This window comes from Panthera pardus, unplaced genomic scaffold, assembly GCF_024362965.1.
Source record: "Panthera pardus isolate Hobbes unplaced genomic scaffold, ASM2436296v1 HiC_scaffold_26, whole genome shotgun sequence".
NCBI classification, from domain to species: domain Eukaryota; kingdom Metazoa; phylum Chordata; class Mammalia; order Carnivora; family Felidae; genus Panthera; species Panthera pardus.
In genome coordinates, this window is record NW_026526832.1 from 3,859,145 (window position 1) to 3,877,630 (window position 18,486).

The window sequence follows — 18,486 nt, forward strand, 5'->3', positions numbered from 1 at the left end:
AGGGGAATAGGCTCCACCTTTTGAAGGGAGAAGTGTTATAAAGAATTTGTGAAACTACAGGGGAAAATAAGATGTCTGGCTTCAAAGAACTTTCCTTTGTATGGGAAGCGGACTCTGATTCACGCTAGGAATCAGTCTCTCACTAATAGGAGTGAGTCATGTTCGACGTCATTAGCTAACCTACAGATTGAGCCTTCCTTTCATTATTCCCACAATCGCCACTCTTCCCCCGGCGTTGTAGTAAGCAAAACTGAACAATTCCGTTTCCCATATATATGCTCTATTTTCCTGCCTTGACACAATTCTCTCCACCTTGGGATGCCCACTTACCCCTAATGAAAGTGAAAGAAAGAATCCCAAGGACTCAGTTTAAAAATTCTAGTAAACATTTTGGATAACAGATCAAAAAGGGAACGGAAAAAGACTACACCTAAACTGGCGCGTGCGCAGAACCGCGAATGAGCAGGAGACAGCGGGCTTGCGCGGGGACGGGGCGGCGCATGCGCGGGGCGACCTGTGGCCAGTGTGCCGCACTGGGTCCCTTTTCCTCACGCGGTGGCTGTTACTTTATAGCTGCCGGGTCCTTGTGAGGGTGATGGATTTTGAGAATCTTTTCTCCAAGCCCCCCAACCCGGCCCTGGGTAAAAATCCGACCACGGACTCTGATGAAAGGTGATTCCTCATCTTTTTCTACTTTGGTCGCAGGGGCTCAGCTGTGTTCCGCCTTTTGGTTCCATTCGGAGGCCGCTGGGGCTGCGCGTGGGCCACGCCGCGGGGTCGCGCGGGGAGTGCGTGAGCGAGCGCGTGGGGTTGGCCTGGCACACGCGAGGGTCGGACGTGGAGAGGTCGTTCCGGAGCCGCGGGGACGGACGCCGGAGGTGGGGATCCGTTCGTAAGCCGCCACGGCTCTGGCCGGGACCCTGCTTGAGGTTGAGGGGACCGGCGGGGTCCAGGCGGCGACCGAGGGGGGTCGAGGGAGGCGCCAGGATGCTCCCCTTTCCTTGCGCTCCTGACCCTGTGAACCAGGTTAGAAACCCAGTGGGTTCCCAAAGTACTCCTACTTCCACCGGACCATCAGCTCCTAGGGGACAGATTGTCATTTCTCACTGACACATGCTAACCGCTTTTTTTTTTTTTCTTGTAGAAAAAACCGAAACCCTAAGTTCATTAAGCAGTGAAGGGTGAATAGTTTGCCTTTAGTGCATTGATTTGCCTCAAAAGACCCTGAAGACCATAATAAATCAGCAAACACCTTTGAGATGTAACATCTCCTTTAGGTTGAGAAAGTCGGGGGCACTGCTGGCCAGACGGTGCTAGTTTATTGATCTCATTCTTAGAGACGTGTATAGTGTAGTTTCTTTACACGCAGATACTAATTTACTTTTTTTTTTTTTTTTTTTTTTTTTTTTACTGAGTTTGAAATGCAAAAACCAACTTCTAAGCTTTTAATGTATTTTTTCCAATTTCCCTAAGCTGAGACTGTGACACACAGTCCTTTGTTCCTTTATTTCTCTCGTTGTCAATATATCTCTTATTCTGGTTGATTTTACCTTCTGATATCACTCAAATCTGTTCCCGTCTCTCTCAAATACCTTAATTAAAACTATTACCTTAATTCAGGCTACCATCAAGAGTTTTATTTAGTGCTTTACATGAAATACGTCATTTGATCTTAACCTTGAAGAAAAGAACTATCCTCGTTTTTGCAGATGAGAAAATTGCAGAGAAAGGATAAATAACTTGTCAAGATTGCACAGTGTAAGTGGCAAAACTAGGATTAAGTTACCCAGTCTTACTTCAGGAGCCATGATTTGATTTCATTGCTGTGTTTCTAAGGCAAAGTGACTAAAATAAGATCTATAAATATTGAAAAGAGACAAAGACACTAATTAATTGCAGATGGGTGATCATCTACAAAGGAAAACAAGAGGAACCAGTTAGTAGAGTATTGAAATACGTAAGAGAATTCGGCAAGGTGAATCATCACAAAAACAATAGCTGCATGTAAGAAAACAATAGGGTCTGTCGGTTTGAAGATGTGTTGGACAAAAGATTCTATTCACAAGAGCTTTACTGAACTACATACTACACTTGATATTAGCCAAAAGGCGGAGAAGCGATTTTACTGAACTACATAAAAGACACTTCTGGATTTCTGCCAAAGTATTAGGTGGAGAATGGTATTGAAGTATGGAGAGCATCTGTGAACTGTTCCTTGTTCATACATATCCTTTGCCTGTTTTTGTTGGTCTTTCTCTTTAAAATTTTAGGATCTCTGGTCTGCAGATAGTTTACTTCCAATTTGTTGTCTTTTGACTTTGCTTATGGCTTTATTTTCATTGCATAAAGGTTTTTGTGTTTGCTTTAAGTAAGGTCAAATGAATTAATCTTTAATGGTTTCTGGGTTTTTTGCTAGTAATTTTATGATGGGATTACTCGTGTATTGAGCACCTGCCACGTGTGAGACATCCTAGGCCCTGGGGCTATAGCAATAAATAAATAAGAGATAAAAATCTCCATATTCATGAGATTTATATGCTTGGTTCACAGTACATAAATAGATAGTGTTTTAGGTGATGATAAATGCCTGGGAGAAAACGAAAATGATAGGAAGTGAGGATGGGATTGTCGGGAGAATGTAGATGTTTTAAAGAAGATAGTTAAAGCCTCAGTGATATCATCGATAAGTAATATTTGAGTAGGGACTTGGAGGTGAGGAAGATTGATTTCTAGCAGAGAGAACATAAAAGCGCGTATAAAAGTCCTGAAGTGGAGTGAACATGGTGTGATTGGGTCATTGGAGCAGAGGGGCCAGGAGTAGCAGGAGTTGAAGAGAAGTAATACTCTAGAGGTACGCATGATAGGGTCAGGGAGGCAGATCATGTAGGGACTTGTAGATGCCATAAGAATGACTTTGCCTTTTACCCTGAATGAGATGAAAGGCTATTGGAAGGTTTTCAACAGGGTGACATTTTAGCAGAGTCATTCTGGTTGTGTTGAGAGTAGACTGTAACAAGTCAAGAGAAGCTTGGATCATAGTATTTAGTAGCAAGAAGTGGCCAAATATGGGTATATTTTGAAGATAAACTGGATTTTCTCACAGATTGGATGGGGATAGGAGAGAGGAGTCTATGTTGACTTCAAGGTTTTTGGTCGGTATCATTAGAAGGGTAGAATTGGTGTTGAAAATAGCAAGAGGAGTAGATCAAGAGTTCAGTTTTGGCTCTATTAAAAATATGTCAGGTAGCAATCCAGGGGGATATGTTAAATAGGTACTTGGCTCTGCCTGCCTGGGCTCCAGTCTCAACTCTTCCAGTTAACTAGGTCTGTGGGAAGTTTTATAAGCTTTCTGTAATTCAGTTTTCTCGTCTGTGAAATGGTCTGTGTGTCTTAAGGTTGTTGTGATGTGGGTAATATGCATGGAATAGCTTCTGGCAGAGGGAAAGCATAATGCCAAGTGTTAGCTGCTGCTGTTAATGCTATTGTAGTCATTACTGTCGTTATTGCTTTGCCTCAGGGGAGGTTGCCTCCTACTCCATGAAATATTTCATTACTGTAACTGGAGCAATGAAGGCTCACAGTATGTGGCTTATTGGCTCTTGTAATAATGGCTTCTGTAGAAGGCTCAAACTTGGTGTCTTATCTGAAGAAATTTTGAGGCTCTAACTGGGGATAGATCAGTGGTAAACTGTTGAATTGGATTAAGTTGTGAAGCCTGAGCTCCTCCTAAGTTTGAAAGAAGCTCAGAGCCACTCTTCACATTCTTGCGCATTCCATTTGTAACACGTTTTTTTGAGAATGTACACATTGCCTAGTCCTTACCTTTACCTGGCATGTAACTCCTATCTTAAGCTTTTATTCAGTAGTCACTACTTGTCCAGACACAATTACTTTCAGTCTCTTGTATTTATAGTATAAGCCATTATTTAGCTTTACCCATAAATTTCATTGGCATCTTTGTTCACCAGCTTCTTATATTTCCCATCTTCATCTTTCATTTTTAGCTTTGCCAGAATATTCTCAAGTAATTGTCTCAGATGACGTCTCTGCATGTTTAGCTTCTCAGTCCTTGCGAGTCTGGAAACAACTTCTTTTTTATCTTCCCACTTGCTTATAAGTTAGGCTCTCTCCTGACCTTGAAGGACACCCTGCATTTTACCTGAAATACTTTTCTCCCTTACATTCCTCCTTGTTTGCTAACTTTTTAAAAAGTTTACGTGTTTATTTATTTTAAGTAATCTCTACACCCAATGTGGGGCTCAAACTCATGACCCCAAGATCAAGAGTTGCATGCTCTTACAGCTGAGTCAGCCTGGCACCCCTGTTAGCTAATTCTTATATACCTTTGAGGCTTAGAAAACCCTTGGCTCCCAAATGTAAGTTAAGTGTTCTTCATATATGTACCAATGCTTATCAGACTATATTGAAATTGCTTTATTTTTTTTCTCCAAGAATATAGGAAGTTCTCACAAGGCAGGGACAAAGTCTTTTTCATTGTTGTGTTCCAGGATTTAAGGCCTACAGCCTGGTATATGGTGGATACTCAGTATTTGTTGAATGAATGGAATGATGGATGAATGAATGGGTGGTTTCTATAGCTGCTAATACTAGAACATGAAGGTTATGCATTAAATTTCAGGTTTGTACTTTACTTACAAACACATGTTGACATTTACTGCTTCTGTAATTTTGTTCTTGGAGTATTTGGAGTAGAATTTGAATTTGGAATTCCTTTGAGGGCAAGTAGAAGATAAGCCAAAGCAGTGAATTTTAATGGTGTGGTATGAACCATTTCCAGGTTGAAAAACCCTTCTTGTATTATTTGATATTTTTGCTACAGAATCGATGATGAAATAGATGATACAGAAGTTGAAGAAACACAAGAAGAGAAAATAAAATGGGAAGTAAAACTGGAGTGTGAGCAAATACCCAAAAAAGTAAGATTAAGTTGGCATATCAAAAAACCAGACAGGAGTGGGTGTGAGAAATTTATCAGGGGTCCTATTTGTCTCAGTATAGTCAGCATTTGAGATCTAGTTGCTTATATCAAGGAAACCTTGGTTACACGGTCAAAAAACATATTAAAAAACTTTAGTCATTTAACGTGAACTGTTTTAGTGTATTGATTTTATTTTGGTTGTCTCTATTTCTGAAATGGGTTGTAGTCTATTTCAAAACCTTTTCAAATTAGGTCACAATTTTTAAGGGTTTTGATTTGCTGACTCAACTAACCTTAGTGATTTACAGCTAACTCAACTAACCTTAATGATTTACAGCTAACTCAACTAACCTTAGTAATTTACAGCTTAAAGCTTAGATGAATTTGCTAGGACTGCCCTAAACAAAGTACCACAAAGTGGGTGACTTAAATAACAGAAGGTTATTGTCTTGTGTCTCTGGAGGCTGGAAATCTGAGATCAAGGTGCTGGCAAGGTTGGTTCCTTCTGAGGGCTGTGAGGGGGAGTCTGTTTCATGCCCCTCACATAGTTTCTGGTGGTTTGTTGCCAGTCTTTGGTGTTCCTTGGCATGGCTTCCAGAAGCATCACCTTGATCTTTACCTTCATATTTGAATTGTGTTCTCCCTGTGTGCATATTTCTGTATCTAAAATCCTTTTATTTATTTTTCTATTTTTAATGTTTATTTTTGAGAGAGAGAGAGAGACAGAGCACGAGCGGGGGAGGAGCAGAGAGAGAGGGAGACACAGAATCTGAAACAGGCTCCAGGCTCTGTCAGCACAGAGCCCGACGCAGGGCTCGAACTCACAAACCACGAGATCATGACCTGAGCCGAAGCCAGACGCTCAACTGCTCAACCGACTGAGCCACCCAGGCACCCCAAAATTAATCCTTTTATAAGGACACCAGTCATATTGGATTAGAACCTACCCTAGGAACCTCATCTTAACCAATTACACATGTAATGGCCCTATTTCCAAATAAGCCCACATTCTAAGGTTAGGACTTCATCAAGAGAATGTTGAGGGGGTGGACACAGTCAACCCATAACAGCTAGTATCTATGCCTCTCTTGCCTCTTTCTCTCTTTTTGAAAATTTTTTTTCTAAATTTTTTTAATGTTTTTTTGTGAGAGAGAGACTGAGAGAGAGCAGGGGAGGGGCAAAGAGAGCAGGAGACACAGAAGCTGAGGCAGGCTCCAGGCTCTGAGCTGTCCACACAGAGTCCCATGAGGGGCTCAAACTCAACTGAAATCATGACCTGAGCTGAAGTCAGACATTTAACCGACTGAGCCACCCAGGCGCCGGTGAAATTTTTTTTTAATTGTGAATTTTAACACATTACCAAGAGATGGGTTTGAGTGGGGAGTGAGACTCACAAGACACAAATAGGCTTTAATGTGATACTTTGCAGGCTCTGCATTGCCGGTGCGGAGCTGGATGTGGGCCTGGAGCCCACGAACCACAAGATCATGACGTGAACCAAAATCAAAAGTTGGGCGCTTAGCGGACTGAGCCACCCAGGCATCATTTAATGTGCTACTTTTATACTTGGCTTTATAAAAGGATACAGACAGATAATGCAGCAGGTACATCATCTTCAGCTTCTCAGCTACCCAAGTATATAACTTCTTTTGCCCTTTGGGGCATGTGTGGCTGCTGTGGACAAGAACCAAGGTCTTGACACTAAGAAACTGTAGCCTGGATTTCCCCCCAATTTTTAATACTCTTTTAGTCATACAGACCCCAGTTCTTCATACCCACTTAAGCTTCCCTAATCCATGTATAATCCTATACAGGAATTAGGCAGATAGAACATTCTACAGTTAATCTTTTTTTTTCAAAAAAAAATTTTTTTTTAACGTTTATTTATTTTTGAGACAGAGAGAGACAGAGCATGAACGGGGGAGGGTCAGAGAGAGAGGGAGACACAGAATCTGAAACAGGCTCCAGGCTCTGAGCAGTCAGCACAGAGCCCGACGCGGGGCTCGAACTCACATACCGCGAGATCGTGACCTGAGCCGAAGTCGGACGCTCAACCGACTGAGCCACCCAGGCGCCCCTCTACAGTTAATCTTAAGTAGATTCCAAGAAACAGTACTGTGAGAAGATGGACACCTGCATTATTCCTATGTAGGCTTGCTACAGCCCAACTCTTTACTCACAAGTGCATGAAACATAAATGTACAATATCACAGCTGATTAAAAATAGAACACCCCAGCCAACAATTTGCAAGTCTAGAAAGAACATTACGCGCAAAGTCTCTGATGCCTCCTTTCTCAGTCATGACCCCTTGTTTCCTCCTAGAGGTAACTAGAGACCTAACTTGCATGCTAATAATCACTTCCTTGCTCTTCTTTACAGGTTTAGTTTTACTGCTGATGCTGTCATCCTTAAAGAACACAGTTTTTTCTTGCCTGTTTTTACATTTTATAGAAATAAGATAGTGATTGTATTTTTTTCTTTTAAAGATGATTTTTAAGTTTATTTATTTAAAGAGAGAGAAAGAGAGAGTGTGTGTGTGTGTGCATGTGGGAGGAGGGGGAGGGACAGAGGGAGAGAGAGAATCCCAAGCAGGTTCCGTGCTGTCAGTGTGGATCCCGGCATGGTGTTCAAACTCAGGAACTGTGAGATCATGGCCTGATCCAAAATCAAGAGTCAGATGCCTAATGACTGAGCCACTCAGGCACCCCTTATGTGTTCTTTTCTGTCTTCTTTGTCTCAACATTATATTTACAAGATTCATAGATGTTGTGGTGTATACTTGTTTATTTTCTTAGCTGCATGGTATTCCATTATTGAATATACTAGATTTCATTGTTGGTAGAGGTTATAGGTTATAGGAGATTATAGGCAGTGCTGCTACATTCTTTAACTTGTGTCCTGTTGCACGTGTGTTCTGTATTTACCTAGGAGTAGAACTTCTGGGTCTTAGAGTATAAGCATCTATACCTTTACCTTAATGCCAAACTGTATTCCAAAGTGGTTTTACCAATTTTTATTCCCAGAGGTGTATATGAAAGACTGTATTTCTGCTACTCCACATGTGATATTATTATCCATCTTATTTTTTATCACCTGGTGAAGTTTCTCATTGTAATTTAGTTTATATATTTTTTTATTAAAAAAATTTTTTTTAACATTTATTTATTATTGAGAGACAGACAGGGCATGAGCAGGGGAGGGGCAGAGAGAGGAGGAGACACAGACTCTGAAGCAGGCTCCAGGCTCTGAGCTGTCAGCGCAGAGCCCGACACGGGGCTCGAATTCACAAACCGTGAGATCATGACCTGAGCCGAAGTCGGACGCTCAACCAACTGAGCCACCCACGCACCCCATTTATATTTTCTTAATTGCTATTGGGATTGAGCACCTTTTTGTGTTTGTCCATTTGGATTTCCTCTTTTTTTTTTTTTTTTTGGTGCTTGTTCAGGTCTTTTTGTCTTAGTATTACTGGTTTGTCTGTGATTTTTTTTTTTTTCCCTTGATTTGTAGTTCTTTATTTTGGATTATAAGGGTTCCCTCCTGCCCTTCATTGAGTATTATCTGTTGCAGATATCTGCTTATTTTGTGGCTTTACAGGATGGCATTTTTTGATTAAAAGTTTATATTTTAATGTATTCAGATTTATTCTTCTTTATAGTTAGTGTTCTATGTGTTTTATCTAAATATCCTGAGATAATAAAAATATTTTCCTGTAGTGTCTTCTAAAAGATTTATTGTTTTGCTTTTCACAAAGGCTTATAGTCACCATAACTAATTTTTGTATCTGTATACTGTGAGGTAGAGGTAATAAATTTTTTTTACCTTTTTTTTTTTTCCCCTGTTATCATACCCAGTTGTTCCAGCACCATTCACTGAAGGAAAAGAATGGTCTTTTCCTCCACTGGTCTGCAATGTCACCATTTTCAAAAATCAAATGTTTGTGTTTGAGTGGGTTTGTTTCTTGACTCTATTCTCTTCTGCTGGTTTATCTGTTTAGCCCTCCCCTAAGAGCTCACCATGTTAGTTACTGCAGCTTTATAGTGAGTTTAGATGTCAGATAAGCAAGTCCTCTCACCTTATTTTTCTTCTTTAAGTGTCTTGGCTTTTTCTTAGCCCTATATAAATTTTAAAATTAGTGTTTCCGTGGAAAATTCTGGTGGAATTTTCATTGGGAATACATTTAATCTGTAGATCATTTTGGAAAGAATTGACATCTTTAGAATATTGAATTGTCTAATATTTAGGTCCTCTATAATTTCTCTCAACAGTATATGATACTTTTCTTTGTAGGTATCTTACATACCTTCTGTTAGGTTTATTGCTAGATGTTTGATGAGGCTATTATAAATTACGTCTTTTTTAAGCATCCATTTTCTAACTCTTGGTTTCTCATAATTTTTCAAGAGTTCTTTCTTGTTCTTTGTTTTGATGTTATAGCTTTCTAGCATTTTTTAAATAGATAATGTCTTGAATGTCTCTTTTGCAACTATTTATGGTCTCTTTTGCAACTATTCAACTCTGCTGTTGCTCAGCTCTGCTATTGTAGTGTGAAAGCATCTAGTATAATATGTAAATGAATGAGTGTGGCTGTGTTCCATTAAACTTTATTTATGGGTGTTGAAATTTGAATTTTATATAATTTTCATTGTCATGAGATATTATTTTGATTTTTTTCTTCAAACGTTTAAAAATTCTAAAGACCATTTTTAGCTTGCTGTTACAGAAATAAGTGGCAAGATGGATTTGGCCCGGGAACATAGCTTAATGACACCTGCTCTAGATTTCTGTCATGTGTTTTGTGCCTTCATTGTCCCTTGATTTAAGATAGGCCTGGAGTTGATGGACGGCCTAAACTGGTGTGTTGCCGGGTCTGTGTCTCTGTAGGCCTTTTGTCCAGATGGGAAGCTTGACTGGACATTCTCTGTACATGAGTGGGCTGTGTGGATAAGTGGGTTTCCTGCAGCCTGCTTTGTGCTATGCATCCCTTTCAGCGGTCTGGTGAAGCCCATGGGTCCCTTCTCAGAATAATGTTTTTAAGTGAATAAAATAGAATATGTTGGATTACAAAGGAAATTTATTTTATTGAAATATAGTAATCAAAATAAAATGGGAAAAGAGTAATATGTTCTTTATTAATGTACTAAATAATAAGGTCCAACAGGTCTAATTATTGTAGCTTTGATATAGTGATGAACATAAAAGATATTTTGAGATTTGCAACAACTATAAGGTGATATATGAAAGTAACTATGATTCTATTAGTGACAGTTGCTGGTACTGCTGATACTACTGCTGTTTGTTGGCCTGTGTTTCACAACAGGAAGATGCTAAATGTCAACTTAAGGGTTGATGATGCAAATAATGTGTGATTTTTATTGCCATTCAAGTTCATTGAATTCTGTCCATAGACCCCAGTGGGCGGATCTCTTCTGGATAGTGGGGTAGAACTCCTGTTGTAGGTTGAGTGGATGGAGTATATTTCTGGTGGGGGTTGCTCTCAAATGCCAGAATGTGGAGGACTTCATCCTGGGGTCTTAGTACCCAGGTAACAAGACTTGGCTTTTATCAGACATTTTATTCAATTTCTTTATTCTCTTTTTTGCCCAGGGTAAATTTTTGTTTGTATGTGTTCTGGTGAGGAGTAGGGTAGAGAGAATTTGTTAACAATAGCTTTGTCTGTTTTTATGTAGAATTTTAATTCATCCTCATTTACAGCCCCGTTTCTCACACACCAACGTAAGCCCAGCCTCCCAGTTATCATTTGCTTTTTGTTTTTCAAATGTTTGCCAATAATTTGTTAAACTTTTCTCAATTACTGATGAATGTACTTCATTTCCCCCCCACCCCCACTAATATGGAACTGTTTTTACATTTCTATACTTTTATTTCTGTGGACTTTCAGGAGGCCACACTAGTTCAATAAATCATCCTAAATTAAAAATCTTTTGCTTAAAAAAATTTTTATTTAGACTCCTTCACTGAAGGGAAAAAAGTTATATGGTGTATTTATATGCTTTCTAAATTACATAGAGAACAACAAATATCAAAGCAAGGAGTTTATAGCTAGCTGCATGAAGAAAAGTATTAAAGCAATCATTTGTATTTTGTGTATATCATTGCTCTCTAAGAGTAATCATATCCATTAGGAGTGCTCATCTCTAATGTATAAAAAACAACATGATGATCTTCCTGGTTTTATTCATGTTGCCAAGTCGTCTCATCTTTTCATTTAATACAAATGAATCAGACATATTATTACCTGTTAAAAGGGGTCTGCTTTGGTACATATTTTGTGTGTGAGGGAGCACTTAATTATTCATTTGGATCATTGTAATATTTTGATTCAGTTACGTTGAATAGAATTTCCTGTGTGTTTGACTAAGCTTCGCGAAGCTGTTGCATAATTGGATGATTCTCCCTGTGCCCATTAAATAAAATTAAAGGCGAAAACCAAGGTAAACATAATTATCACAGAAATTGGCCAACTTTTTATAAAGGACCAGCTAGTGCATCATTTTGACTTTGTGAGCCATATTGTCTCTGTCACAACTAAGCCACAGGTAGCAGAGAAGTGAATGAATGGGTGTGATTGTGTTCCAGCAAAACGTTATTTACAAAAACAAGAGGCCAGGCTGATACCTGCCAACCCCTGACTAGAAGAAGATACATTTACAAGTTCATTCTATGGCTTTAGTTTTAAAAGGTGCTCTTTCTTGAAAACTTGGAGACCAGGAACTTGGTGGCCTGATGATTGTTGGATTGGTGGTAGTCTTGTCTGGTGTAATGAAGATGAGGTGTACATTAAGGCCACTGTCAGGTTAGGAAACTTTCTCCACTTGTTTGGATTCTTCAGGCAGGGAGCAAAGTCCTTTTGTAAGCCTACGATAAATCCTCTGGTGGTACGACTCCTAGCTTTGAAGTTAACCATCAAAGGTAAACCATTAAATTGGGCCACTTAGTATATTTTATAATAGTCTTCTGGTTTGTTTGAGTCTGCTGCCTTGATCAGTTATAAGAAAGTAGGTAAGAGACCAGGCCCCAAAGCATGCTCTGGAGCAGGATCATTGGCCAATTTAATGGTAGACATGTCATCTCTTCTTGATATCAAAACAGGAGCCCTTTGACACTTGGACTTTTTAAAATAAACCTTAATTAAAATGTATCATATATAGTAACTATAATTATACAACTTGATCCACCTGGGTTATCGAGTATAAATACCTATATAACCAATACTAGGGAATTCTGGTACTTTAATTCAGAGTACTTTAAGTTGTCTGCTGTGATCATCTCAGGCTGACCCAGGGTCAGTTGCCTTACCTGGCTTGCTCTTCCAGTGTGGGTGCCAGTGTTTGCATCTGTCGCCTTGGGGCAGCTGCAACAACAGTGTTAGAAAACTATTTCTGAAAGTAAAATTAACTTGATTATAGAGAACGGGGCAGTTCTTTCTTCCTTGTTTTCAGTGCTGCCACCTTCTCTGCCACCAATGCTGTGAGTTACAGGAAAAATAATGGACTTCGCTAGCTGTGATATATCTTAGTGTAGTATAGATTTTCACTTGGGCCATTACAGTTTACTTGTTCTTTTATGAAATGATGAGTTATTGAATTAAACCATTTAAAGTATGCAAAGGGATGCAAAGGGAGAAATAAAATGTGAATTGTAATACTATAATTCAATCAAATAAAATTATATCAAATAATTAAGATTTGGGGGTTTCGTCTTTAATTCAGTAGAGTACATCTAGTGTACAAATTCAGAATCTTGTGTTAAGTTTTCTTCAAGGACAATATGTTGTGTTTTTTGTTTATGTTTTTTTTAATTCTGGAAAATTTTAAGTATGTAAGAGTGGAAAGAAAAGTATATGAACCCCTGTATACCCATCACCCAACTTCAACAATGATCAGTTCATGGCTGGTCTTTATTTCTTCTTTATAACCAGATTGCGTTGAATTATGCTAGGTTTTTAAAATTGAAAATTTAATTTTTACTTAGTTTAGGCACTTGGGGAACTCTACAGCATCACCGAAGAAATTGCTACATAGAAAATCAAGAAGTAAGGACTATGATGTATATAGTGATAATGATACCTGCAGTCAGGAATCAGAAGATACTTTTGCTAAAGAGCTTCAGCAGTATATACAAGCTAAAGAAATGGCAAATGCTGCTCAATCCTTACCATTTCCTGAAGAATTGAAGAAAGAGGGAGTGAAGGACACCCAGAAAGGTAAGGGTGAGACTGTTTTGTCATTTTGTGTTTATCTAGAGAAGCATCACAGTTGTCCATATACAGATTGGGGTTTGGGGAGGGGGGGAGTTTTCTCTTGCATTTTATTTCATAGGAAGATCTGCTTTCCATGGATCTTATTTATTTATTTATTTATTTATTTATTTATTTTTGTTTATTTACTTTGCGAGGGGGAGGGACAGAGAGAGGAGAGAGAATGCCAAGCATGCTCTGTGCTGTGAGCACAGAGCCTGACTTGGGGCTCGATCTCATGAACTGTGAGATCATGACCTGAACCAAAATCAAGAGTTAAATGCTTAACTGACTGAGCTACCCTGGTGCCCCTCCATGGAGCTATACACCAGATGTGAGCTTGCATGGCCGGAGACCCCCCCTGAGACCTGGCCATTTGGTGTACAAATGCTTAGTTTATAGGAGGAAAGTACAGCAGGGTTATCAAAGGCCATGACTGCTTTGAAAGGGAGAATGCTAAATCCTTTGCCTCTGTATATATGAAGGACAAGATGTGCCTGTTTGTATTGCTGTGTTCTAGGGAGGGATTGATTTCATATCTGTTATAGTGGTATGCCAGACTAAACTCAGAAATAATATTCTTTTAGATTAATCAGATAAAGTTTAGTCATAGATATGAGGACAAATGACCATGGTAAACAAAATTAGTCCTCTTATTTTACTGCTTTTTTTCTCTTGAAATGTTTTTTTGTTTAAAATCGGTCTATAGATAAATTTAATCTATATAAAATGTTTTCTTTTTCTTTTTTTTAATCTGTTTTTATTTTTATTTTAATTTTTTTTTTTTTCAACGTTTTTTATTTATTTTTGGGACAGAGAGAGACAGAGCATGAATGGGGGAGGGTCAGAGAGAGAGGGAGACACAGAATCGGAAACAGGCTCCAGGCTCCAAGCCATCAGCCCAGAGCCTGACGCGGGGCTCGAACTCACGGACCGCGAGATCGTGACCTGGCTGAAGTCGGACACTTAACCGACTGCGCCACCCAGGCGCCCCATTTTTATTTTAAATTAAACACTCTGCCCAGTGTGGGGCTCAAACTCACATCCCCAAGATCTAGAGTTGCATCCTTTACCAACTAAGCCAGCCAGGCACTCATATATAAAATGTTTTCAGTGAAAACTCTGACAGTAGTGTAAGAGGTCATTTTAAACGTTTGAAGGTTTTGCTTTTATAGTGCTATGGCAGTTCCTAATTAGCTCCATTATACTCTGAACACTTCAAAAGGATCTGGCTGGTGGCAAGCAAGATTGATTTCATTAATTATCTTGCTTTTCTTTCTTCCTGACTATACCTTATCTATTAAAAAAAATTTTTTTTAAGTTTGTTTATTTATTTTGAGAGAGACAGAGGCAGCATGAGTAGGGGAGAGGCAGAGAGAGAGGGAAAGAGAGAGAGAGAGAATCCCAAGCAGGCTCCGCACCATCAGCACACAGCCTGATGTGAGGCTTGAACTCATGAAACTGCCAGATCATGATCTGAGCCGAAACTGATAGTTGGACACTTAACCGACTGAGCCACCCAGGCCTCCCTACCTTATCTATTTTCATAAGGAGTGAATTGGGGATCCAGAATATATTAATTCTCCTTTTGGTCTCTTAATCCCAGAGCTTCCAGAAAGGTCAGCATCGTACCACTTTTCACTCAGTGAGCAGTGGAGAACTCCTCCTGGATTATTATAGAATGTACTTTTTTTTTTTAGGTGTTTATTTTATTAATTTTTAAGAGCAAGAGAGAGCACGCAAGCGAGCAGGGGAGGAGGAGAGAGAGAGAGACAGAGGATCTGAAGCAGGCTCTGAGCTGCCAAAGCACAACCCAATGTGAGGCTTGAACTCATGAATCATGAGATCATAATCCATGCTAAAGTCAGATGCTCAACTGACTGAGCCACCCAAGCGCCCCAGAATGCACTTAAGAGTAAACTGCCGGGGTGCCTGGGTAGTTCAGTCAGTTAAGTATCTGACTTTGGGTCAGGTCATGATCTCCTGGTTGATGAGTTTGAGCCCCACGTTGGGCTCTGTGCTGACAGCTCAGAGCCTGGAGTCTGCTTTGGATTCTGTGACTCCCTCTCTCTCTGCCCCTCCCCCACTCACACTCTGTCTCTCTCTCTCCCTCTCAAAAAGAAACAAACGTTAAAAAAATTTTAAAGTAAACTGCCATTGTACTTTTATGTCATCATAAATTAAAATTAAGCATTTTAAGATTTAATTTAATGTTTAAGATTTAAACAGAATTAACTTTTTTGTTTTTAGTTGTTAAACAAAAAAATAAAAACCTTAAAGCTGTACAGAAAAATGGTAAACAGAAGAAAATGAAGCGAAAATGGCCTGGCGCCGGACACAAAGGATCCAACGCTTCACTGAGGAACAGTGGCTCACAGGAACAGGTACAAGAGTATGGGCACGTAGGAGAACGCCTACATGCTGCAGGATATTCATCTTGCACCTACCTCAGTGGCAAGCCATAAAACGAGGGTTCTCTGACGGTGAAAAATCTCCTCTCACCATCAGTTGGCTCTCCACATTCTTCCTTGTCACTATTGCAGCTCCTTCCCTCTCCCTCATGAGCTGCCAGCACCTGTGTTAAGCCTTAACGTTGAACCTGTTTACCTGAATACGTGCACACAAGTCCCTTGATTTTGCAGTGTTGTACTGTCAGAGACTGGAAAAGCAGGAGGAGCAGGGAGAAGGTAAAGTAGCCCAGAGAACACTTCAAAGGTCACAGAGTCTTACAGAGTTGCTATGAGTGCGGTTCCTGGTCTATCAGTATTTGTCTCCCCTCTGGAAATTAAAAATGAATATTTCTGAGCATTGGCTTACAAAACACCCCCTATCCGCTTGGTGTTTTGATTTTGCTTTGTAGAAGTTCCTCTTCCTTGGTCTGCAGATGTAATCAGGGTAGAATAGTAAGTGACTCCTCTGGACTCTGCTTTTCTGAGGTGTTTTAAACAAATTTTTTTGTTAGGCTGGGTCCAGAAGACAAGAGTCAGGGGTGGTAAAATATTAGAAATACCAAATATTATGGATTGAAACATATTTATATATGTTTCCATATTTTACAAATGAGGACTCTGAAGCCCTGGGGGTTCAGGTGTCTGCTCAGTCACACAGGGCCAGGCCACAGCCTGTATCTCCTGACCCTGTTGGTATTCCCTTCATTTGGTTTACATGGACTCAAATGATTATTTAGCTAAAGTTGACAGCCCTTCTACATGAGTAGCAAATTGTAAACCTGTGTTAGAATTTAATAACATAGTCAAATAAAACCAAAGATTTAAACTGGCACATATTGGACACATAATTTTGATGGTGTTAAGTAGAAATTTAACGTCATTACAAAGCAGATCACGTAAATGTAGTCAGGTCTCTTCTTTGCACATATTTAATTCCTAAACATGTTCAGAAGTTTGGGATGAAGACATTGTATGTAAATTGTACCACAGGTTAAGGTGCTAAAATGGTTTAGGTTTCTAAAGAGCTAAAATGTGGGGCGCCTGGGTGGCGCAGTCGGTGAAGCGTCCGACTTCAGCCAGGTCACGATCTCGCAGTCCGTGAGTTCGAGCCCCGCGTCAGGCTCTGGGCTGATGGCTCGGAGCCTGTTTCCGATTCTGTGTCTCCCTCTCTCTCTGCCCCTCCCCCGTTCATGCTCTGTCTCTCTCTGTCCCAAAAATAAATAAAAAACGTTGAAAAAAAAAAAAAAATTAAAGAGCTAAAATGTATTATGAGATTCCCCTTTTGTTTTTATATAAAGGTCACCTTTTGTTTTTATATCTCTGTTGCCATCTTTGAGGTTATATTTGTTTACTAGATAGAGCTGGTTATTATTCTCCGCTCTCACCCAGTGAGCATCTCATTGAACTTAAAGAGTATACCGCTTTCGGTTTACCTTACAGTCTCCAGTTTTGTCTCCGTCGTTCTCAAGAGCCTTATTCCCGGATTTCATTTTTTATCACAAGTAGCAGCATTTTCATTTTAAAAAATTGCTTATTCAATTTTTAAAAATAAGGGCAAAGTATAGTAAAATAATTCAAATTGACCAAACACGTTGAGTGCTGGAATTCTGTTGTAATTGGCAGAACATTTATTTTTCAACTGATGTGCAAAAGTCCAAATCTTACACATGTAGGCCAGTTTAGAAGAGTCACTTTTTAATGTTTTAAAGGTGGTCAAAATAATTTTGTGCAGTGGAATAAAATATTTAAATTTATATTTCTCACATTTACTTCTTTGTTTTTGTTTTCAAAGGATGGTAAACCGAAAGAGAAGCAGCAGCATGTGAGAATGAGTCAGGGATTCATCAACCAACATACAGTGGAACGCAAGGGGAAACAAGTTTGTAAATATTTTCTTGAAAGGAAATGTATTAAGGTATAAAAAACTGCGTAAGCAAAAATATACTAAAATGTAAGGTATAGCAAAAATGTACAAAAGCCAACTCCTGTCTCCATTGGATACTCTAAAAGCATACCTGTACATTTTATAACTCTTTCCTTCTGGAAAAGGTTCAGTTAGAAAGCTTTACTGAAGTATTATTTTATGTTTAAAAAAGATACTTTTTAGGGGCACCTGGGTGTCTCAGTCAGTTAAACTGCTGACTCTTGATCTCAGCTCAGCTCATGATCTCACAGTTCGTGGGATTGAGCCCTGGTGGCAGGCTCTGTGCTGGCACTGTGGAGCCTGATTGGGATTCTCTCTCTCCCTCTCTTTCTGCCCCTCCCCTGCTCATGTTCAGGCTCTCTCTATCAAATAAATAAGCATTTTTTTTAAAAAAATACTTTGTGTTAAAAAGGTTTAGGATGTAACAAGATTTTAAGCAGATACATGTGGAGTGGTTATACGATAGCTCGTTAAGAATTAGACTGTAGGGCTTCTCAGATTTTTTTCTGGAACCATTTGCTTATTTTAAGATTAGTAGGAACTGCATGACTTAACTGAGAAATAATGGCTTGTCCTTGTTCTTTCCTTTCGCCCAGGGAGACCAGTGTAAATTTGATCATGATGCAGAGATAGAGAAGAAAAAGGAAATGTGCAAGTTTTATGTACAAGGATATTGTACCAGAGGTGAAAATTGTCTGTATTTGCATAATATCCTTTATCACAAGATATAATTTTACTTTTTATAAATATTTACATGAACATTTTAAGTATGTATAATTTTGAATAAAACCCGTGTTTTAGCTATGGCAAAATTATGTTACCCAAGCCCAAATCGATATCAAAGTGGTTAAATTGTGTGATTTTTTTTTTCCCCAAGAAAGAAAAGATGGATTCTCTAATAATTCTCTCAAA

The 18,486-nt window shown here is 39.2% G+C and overlaps 1 protein-coding gene across 7 annotated transcripts in view; it reads left to right on the forward strand.

Annotated features, from left to right (window-relative positions):
• The first annotated feature begins 495 nt into the window (after positions 1 to 495).
• The window catches only part of ZC3H8 (zinc finger CCCH-type containing 8), a 32,303-nt gene continuing 14,312 nt past the window's right edge, over positions 496 to 18,486 (forward strand). For 4 of the 7 annotated variants that reach the window (XM_019445144.2, XM_019445134.2, XM_019445117.2 and 1 more), the window contains exons 1-6: positions 496 to 672; positions 4,841 to 4,937; positions 12,936 to 13,167; positions 15,451 to 15,584; positions 17,443 to 17,565; positions 18,171 to 18,282. In XM_019445144.2, the coding sequence (XP_019300689.1) occupies positions 596 to 672; positions 4,841 to 4,937; positions 12,936 to 13,167; positions 15,451 to 15,584; positions 17,443 to 17,565; positions 18,171 to 18,282 (775 nt within the window). In that variant the 5' untranslated portion in view covers positions 496 to 595. The remainder of the gene's footprint in view (positions 673 to 4,840; positions 4,938 to 12,935; positions 13,168 to 15,450; positions 15,585 to 17,442; positions 17,566 to 18,170; positions 18,283 to 18,486) is intronic. The other 3 variants (XM_019445150.2, XM_019445172.2, XM_019445161.2) reach the window with 3 other exon arrangements.